At 34.4% G+C, this 8223-nt stretch overlaps 1 protein-coding gene across 1 annotated transcript; it reads right to left on the bottom strand.

Moving 5' to 3' along the window:
* Positions 1–2941: 2941 nt before the first annotated feature.
* Positions 2942–8148, bottom strand: LOC124364501 (kinesin-associated protein 3-like). The gene is made up of 5 exons (XM_046820041.1): positions 7962–8148; positions 6828–6913; positions 5367–5544; positions 4626–4710; positions 2942–3959 (listed from the first exon to the last, which is right to left on the bottom strand). Exons 1-5 carry the CDS (start codon positions 8131–8133, stop codon positions 3782–3784), a joined length of 699 nt encoding a protein of 232 aa, XP_046675997.1. The 5' UTR covers positions 8134–8148; the 3' UTR covers positions 2942–3781.
* Between the last annotated feature and the right edge of the window lie 75 nt (positions 8149–8223).

Raw genomic sequence — 8223 nt, 5'->3', positions numbered from 1 at the left:
TAAAACATTGAAACTTAATACATCCATTAGCATTGGCATACACAGGAAAATAGATCTGCGAAGTTTCAGAATTTTATTTGTACAGGAAGTTGGTCTAACCATAAGTTGATTGTCGAGCGAGAATTAAACATTGCCGTCCGTGACGGATCATTGGAGAGTCAATGTTTTTATTTGGTTAGTAGGGCAACGACAGGGCCGAACCTTCAGCGAACGTACTGTACTCATCCATATGATCATGTACCGATTTCTGATACAGCAAGTTCATTTTGAATGATTTTCAATGTTATTTATAAATCTACAAAGATACCTACTTTATTCAAAAGTATAAAGTTTGTCTATAAAGTGTTCACCATAAAGATACATCTTGCATTTGGGGTAAAAAATTGTATAATGAAGGAACAGCATCTTTAGTTTCATTTAGTTGGTAGTCTGCCATCTAACTGAGCTTTAATCCTCTATCTCTTCTTCTTCTTCTTCTAAAGAATAGGGTGGCCTATTGTCATACACTTGAGGCCTACCAGTTTACAGTTTCGATAGTTCTACAAACCACCGCAAACTAATCAGGTCCAATCCTGGAGAAATTCACCACTCTTATACCAATGATGGCGTAGCGTTCCCTTACTATTGCAGGTTAGTCAAAGAACAGGTGTTCAGGAGTTTCCTCCTGCTTGTCACACAATCTCTGCAGAGCAGATCTTCCTTCCTAATACCCACAACCAGAGATGACACCGATTTACCGAAGGAACTTGCACCGATCAAAACTTGAATATATATTTTGATTTCATGATTTGATTTGATTTGATCAAGCACCATCCTCTATCTCACTACATCTACAAATACTATGACATAGCATCCAATTATGATAAAATCTATCATCTGAAACTGTCAGCCATAAATTGCAATGTTTAATGTGTTCTTGCAGAAACTGAGGAAACTTGCTAACTTTGGGAAGCTGAGAAATATTTTAAAGTTTAAACAAGTGCAGTATGTCTAGAGGCAAGATCACAGTATCACAAAATATTATACAAAAATTTAAAGTATGCCAAAACATATATATTAAAATTCAAATAAAAACCAAGTTGGATGTCAGCCAACATTGAATGGGAGCACAAATATATAATATCTGCCTTTTCCATTGTATATGTATGGGAATATACAAAATCACGAATCTTGAGTTGATTATTAATATAATTTACTATAAATAGATTAGCTGAGTTATCAAGTTTGATAAGTTCTTATAAAGCAAAGGTCCAAAAATGCATTTTTGTCTTGTTGCTACAATTGTTTAATTTACTGAAACACTAAGAAACCAATTAATGTCATTAAGTTACATAAATCCACACTGGAAAACGAAATGTATTTGCATGTGTTTTTAAATGTTGGTACATATATATATACAACATCAAAATATATACATATATATATACTGTATGTACCAACAAAATGCGAAAAACAAGTCGACAATCGATGCCGTAACGGATCTCATTCATAATGTTGTCGATGGACTGGAGAGGCGAGAACATGTGATTACCATATTTCTAGACATCTCCAAAGCCTTTGACTGCGTGTATCATGCAACACTGATGCACCAGTTGTGGACAAGTGGTATTCGGGGTCTGCCGCATAAGTGGCTCTCGTCTTATCTGGAAGATAGGGGGCAGTGCGTGCAGATTGGGAGTGCTCTATCAGAGAAGGTACAAATGCCTTATGATGTCCTCCAAGGATCAATACTGGGGCCAGTCCTTTTCCTGATATATGTCAACAGGTTGAACTCATCAATCCAGTATGAAAAAGTGATTCAATATGCTGACGACACAACTCTCTGCATCAGATCAAAATCAAAACACGATCTTGAAATAAAGTCTTCAATCGAACTTAATTCATGCATTGAGTATTTTTACAGAATCAATTTGAAAACAAACAGTTTAAAATCAAATGTCATGAACTTCTGTCTTCGGCAGCATGACGACCAAGAGCTCCGGCCTGCGGTGATGGTGGACAACGTTTTTCTGGATGAAGCTGAATCCACCAAGTTCCTTGGAATGTACCTTGACCGAGGGCTGACATGGAACACCCATGTTGAGAGCGTTTGCTCTAAGGTTGCCTCGGGCATTTATGTCCTGCGCAACCTTGCAAATTGTTGTTCCTTGGATGTTTTAAAACTGGCCTACTTTGGTCTTATACATCCATATCTGTCTTACGGCTTGATATTGTGGGGCAGTTGTTCCAAAAACATGTTTCAAAGAGTTGTTAGATCTCAAAAGAAAGCTGTTAGAATTTTGTTAAAGTTGAACCCCAGAGAGTCGTGCAAAGACGCCTTCAGGAGTCTTGGATTACTAACTTTACCCTGTCTCTTTATTTTAGAGGTTATCCTGTACTATCGACTCAAATGTGAGTTGGAACGGGGCAGGGATGTCCACCAGTACGGGACTAGAGGCAGGGACAACTTCCGACTCGATCAGCACAGAACGACGGCTTATGGACGCTTACCGTCCCAAGTTGGTGTCAGGATAATCAACAGGCTCCCTGAGGGTATTAAAAATTTAAACGATCCCAATCAATTTAAAGCTCGACTAAAACACTTCCTGGTGTCAAAGGCATTTTACTCTGTTGATGAGTTCATAATGGGCCGCTGGGATGAAAACATTAGAAATTAATGAAGTTATTCAAGATTATTAACATATAACCCGGTTCTGATATAGATAAATGAAGACCGAATGATATCTTTACGACATGCTGTGTGCTTTATGACATACTGTGTTCCATTTTATGACGCATGCAATGCAATTGTAAATATTTTTAATGCAATAAAGAGTATTATTATTATATACTGTATATACCAGTGTATATAGTTACTAACAGTGTGATTCATAAAATCAGAATTACTTATAAAAATAATGGAAAAAGGGTAATGAAGATAAACATTAATAACAACACAAAATTTAGAGTACAAAATAAATCTTGAGGTGACTTTATTTTTAAAACTTTGCCCCTGATAATAAAAAAATTACAACCATAGTATTAAAGTAACATGGCATTTCTTGTTCTGACTAGAAAATAACATTACACTGAAATCATTGACCACTACTTTTAAGTAGGTTACTGCAGATAATTCAATATATTCTTAAGTTATATATGATTGAAAATGATTCTTACAAATATAACTATTTCTGTAACAATATAAAATAATCTGTACTGTAAAAAATTAATTTGAACTCTCTAAGTATAGTATAAATAACAAAACAACTAAAAACAAATAATTCAATACAAATTTATTATTATTTTTAAATTTAATTCTTTATACTTTAAGTTAAGTTATAATGGATGTGATGAGCATACTTAATAAAGATTTTTAAACATGTTTATGACTCTTACAAACAGAATAGTGAGCTTAGCAAACGTTGTTAATGAATAATTTAAAACAATAAACGGAAACATAACTACAAAAGGAAAAGTATCATAATTTAATATACAATACAAAATAGAGTATGTTTAAATCCAAATAAAAATTTCATAGAAATAAAACGTGAACTTGTACTTAGTGAGCCCAATGATTGATTTTGAAAGGTCTATGGCACAAACCTACAATCATCCAATATCATAGAGCACCTTAAATACTAATATAAAGCTACAAATAAATAACCAGTGATCGATATAAAAATAAAATAAATAACAACTTAACGATAAATTAATTTAGCAGCCCTTAAACAATAACAGCACATCTACAACAAAATGACTAGCAGTAGAGAACCTGTCAGTAAGTCAGAGTTGACACCTAAATCTACTGAATGTGAAAGTACGAGTCGTCCTCCAAGTTATCTTCGGAGATGACAAGATTGCGGAGAGCATTGTTCAGCACATCCTCGTGGCTCTCCTCTCCACGTTTTGTCTGGGGAGACCCCTGCGGTAGACCTTCTTCCAGCTCTGATCCGTAGCGGCCTCCATCTGTAGAGCCGTAACTGTAACATGAGTGCCATGTGATAAAAAGAAATTAATTCACCAAAAGAGTAAATTTTAGTGCAGGACAGTTCCACAGTCCAAACCTCTGTAATCAAGAGCTCAATTTATTTAAAGACCTGTGAGTGGTAAATAAATCACAATACAAATAAAACCAATAATGATATCTCAGAAATGGGTGGTCTTACAGGTCTGGAACACATTTTATTCAATTTTTCAGTTCATTTTACAATAAATTTAACAACTATCTTTACGCCATATAAAAACATTAGTTTCGCTTTATTTCCGTCCTTTCCTAGAAATCAAGCAAAATCTTTCACTAGCCATAGCTCACTAACAAAGCGTTTCCGGACAAATATTGTATGTGAACTCTTTCTATTATTCTGATGAGAGGAAAAAAAACCACCTGAGAAGTTTGTTGAGTTACTTGTGGGACACCCTGTATAATAAAATATACTTTTTAATATGAGATTAGGCTACAATGATTATATGTTAAAAGTGAACATAAGATGTAATGTATGAATAGGGATTAAGAACCAAGTGCTTAGAATGAAAATCAAGACCTTAACCATTCAGTTAACAGAATATTTTTAACTACTCGTAATAACTTATTGATAGATTGAAAATAAAGTTAGTAATTAGTTACGTCTACTAATATAACCAGTTACCTGCTAACAGGACGACTTCCCTCATCTGATTGTGGGTTGTTTGACACTATTTCAATATCATCTCCATTTAGTGACGAATGGGATCCTGTAAACATAAATTACAATCAAAGTTTTTGTCATTTAACTTATATTTTAACCAGGAAAAACATTAAAGTTTTTTTAGTTACAGTATAGCAATAATTACGAATGTACAGTTGAAAGCATTGTGTTCGTTGGGAAAACTTCAATTTGTTAATAAAGCGTAGGTTCACTTTGTACGTACATATCATATTTTATAGAAAATGAACATTGTTAAAAGTGCAAACACAGTATAAATCACAACAATGCACATTGGAACAAAGAAATAATAAGAATTTGAGGAAAATATAATAGTTTGGTACATTTTCTCACTGAAATTATATTTGTATTGCCAATTGAGAAACTAAAATTGTGTAAAAATGTATGTGTCTCCTTCAAAAAAGGTATTTGCTTGAGTTTCAGGTTACTTTATTCTTTTAATGTAGGTACCAAAGAAAACCACCTAAAATATATGAACAGCTGGGTAGATATTTTTCTAAATAAACAGGATTAGCTCAATTACAGAAAACAATTTACCTTATAAATTTATAAAAAATATACAATAATATAACATTATAAATTTAAATGTTTGCCAATTGGAAAACATTTTTAGAAGTAGGAATGAGGAATTACATGTAGTGTGGGAGGAAGGAAATTTCAGTGAACCACCAAACACTGACTGACCTGTCTGCAGAAGCAGAGACTGCTGCAACAAGTCATAGTGTGGCATAGCCTCACTGTCGTCTGCTAGTGTGCCGACAGCAGCATCCAGGGCCTTGTTCTCAACCATTGTCAACCAGTGTGAGTTGTGCCACTCAAACTGTTCCGTCTTTATTTTCTCTGCCCACGCCTCATTGCACTCCTGCAAACATAATTAATTGTCAGTTTCTGCTAGTGGTATTGGTTGGGATAATAAAACATTGTTTATTTTCAAATACAATTTCCTTCAAAACATCACAAAGCTTAAACTTTTCATATGACTTTTAATAAAAAGAACTGAACTCTGCTAAAAAGCTAGAACCCTTTTTTGGGATCATTTGACCCCATTGTGTAGCTGGAACCTTAGAGCCGGCTGTGACAGAAGTCATCTTAGTTTTATAACCATAAGAGCAATTTAAACTTTTTGATTATGGAATAAGAGATGTCTCATTTTAAAGATATGATTATAACACAAATACACAAAGTGCTTTTTAGTTTTTGATATTTTTTACTGATTATTTGAGAAAGAATTTCAAGCTTATCTGTATTTTATGGTTTAAATATTAAAAAGATGTACACTGTACAAGAAAAACTAAAGTCTTTAGAAGCGAACCAAGTATATCTTAAAAATTAGACATTCCCATAATTCTACAGTTAAAAATAAGTTTAACAATGCTCTTTGGGGTAAAACTCAAAATCTTTACTGCAGTCAGTTCTTAAAAAAGTACGATTGATATGTTTGAACTTCAGAGTTTTTTACCAAATGTGTAAATTTTTTATAAGAATTCATGTTGAATAAGAGTTTCATTTTGACGTTTCTAACATACCCTATAGATTTGTCATGTTGACTGCTATACAAAATAAAACAGGTTGCTCAGATCCTACCATAATTTCAGACTGATTCTGTGGGAGAGATAGTAGTAATTTACCAGAGCAAATGACAAATACAACACTTGTCACACTCCATCGTTGTTAGTAACTTATTGCACTCTATATTCCTATTGAGAGTATAAAATAGTTTTATACTAGGAAAACAGGTCTGACTTTACCTAATGAATAGTAATTCATTAATTTTCTAAATCATAAACTAGTTTTATATTGACAAAACATATTACAAATAATGTAATAAATTTTAATTGAAATCTTACTTCAAAAAAATTATTTTATATATCGTTAAATAATAGTAATAATTATAAAAAATTTGTAAATCTAATTGGAGCTCATTATAAATTTTGTAAATAATAAGAATAAGCTTTGACTCTGTTTGGCCAATATATCTAGACTGTATTTGTATTAACAAGTGTTTTGACAATTTATGAGCTGAAAAATATAGAAATTCAATAGAAAGGGCCGCATAACCCACTGTAGTCATGTATTTTATTATTTGTCAGGAATTACATTATAATGCTCAGAAGGTAGTTATGATTATTATCACAAATTAGTTACCTTAATAATGTCTAGACAGGCATCACAGACTTTCCTGATGTTTTCATTTTTGTCATGCATTAGGTCTATCAGGTAAGCAGGCGCCTCTGATTCAATTTGTTAAGGAATTAAATACCACATACCTGTACAAAAATAATGCATGACACAATATTTTAAATTAAATAGCTAGTTAACAACTTCGAGTTGAATGACACACTGGACACCAATCAATGATGGTGTGGGTACAGGGTATAAAGTGACTGTAATACCATTCTACTCATTCTCAAACCCGGATGCAACCTCCACCTTCTCTTATGCTCCACGCGAATCCATTTCGAGACAACCTTAGAGGATTCACACCTTGGAACACCGCAGAACGGTTGAGGGCCCGTCATAATTGTCACTGAGCCCTGGTTAGCCAGGGCATCAGCTCTTTCGTTCCCAAGAATCCTCTCATGACCAGGAACCCAACAAACGGTTACATTGTTGATTCTGGCAAGGGAGGAAACGGCCTGATTGCAATCATAAACCAGTTTGGATTTCATCACGCAAGAGTCCAACGCCATCAGCGCTGCCTGACTGTCCATGAAAATATTAATGTCTTGCTCCTATATCGCAGACGAAGATTCTCACGAGCGCATTCCATAATAGCTGCGACCTCCGCTTGAAAGACTGTCGGATATGGCCTCCGTTTTTGGCCACCAGACGACAGCTCCGTACATTAGTGCAGGTCTGACCACGGAAACATAAAGCCAGTACAAGAGCCTCAGCTTCAGTCCCCAGGGCCCACCTATCACACACGTCTGCATTGCATTAGAGACCTTGTGACTTCTGGCTATTTCCTAAATTAAAAATTCCTTTGAAAGGAAAAAGATTTGATGATGTTGAACAAATAAAATAAAATGCTACGAAGGACCTGTTAGCCATTCCGCAAAATGAATTTAAGGAGTGTTTCCGGAAGTGGGAGGAGCGTTGGAATAAGGTAGTGGCTTGTGGAGGGGAGTACTTTGAAGGGGACCAGATTGCCGTTGCCACAGAGTAACGTCAGTTCATGCCAGACATCAAGGTCGGATACTTTTTGGACACACCTCGTATTGTTTCAGTGTAGACAATTGTATTCTAGCCCAATTTCTAATGTTTGCATTAAAAGGATACCAGTCTCTCTGATCAAGTAGTCCCTGGTGATCGTGTGCCTGGCGACTTGATAGAAGACGTAGACAATCTGCAGAACAATTTCATCATCTTCTTGTTTTGCTGTTGGAAGTAAAAGAGAAGAGTAACTTTCAGAACTAATATATTTTTTATATAAATATAATAATGGTAACATAATAAGATTTAAATGTCCTTTGAGAAATACAGAATTTAACACAAGATAAGTTGGTGATAAGAATCGACACCAGATAAAGTAACAAAAATA

This window comes from Homalodisca vitripennis, chromosome 6 (genome assembly GCF_021130785.1).
Source record: "Homalodisca vitripennis isolate AUS2020 chromosome 6, UT_GWSS_2.1, whole genome shotgun sequence".
Taxonomy (NCBI): domain Eukaryota; kingdom Metazoa; phylum Arthropoda; class Insecta; order Hemiptera; family Cicadellidae; genus Homalodisca; species Homalodisca vitripennis.
The sequence above is the reverse complement of the archived record's forward strand: the minus strand, read 5'-3'. Positions and strand labels throughout refer to the sequence as shown.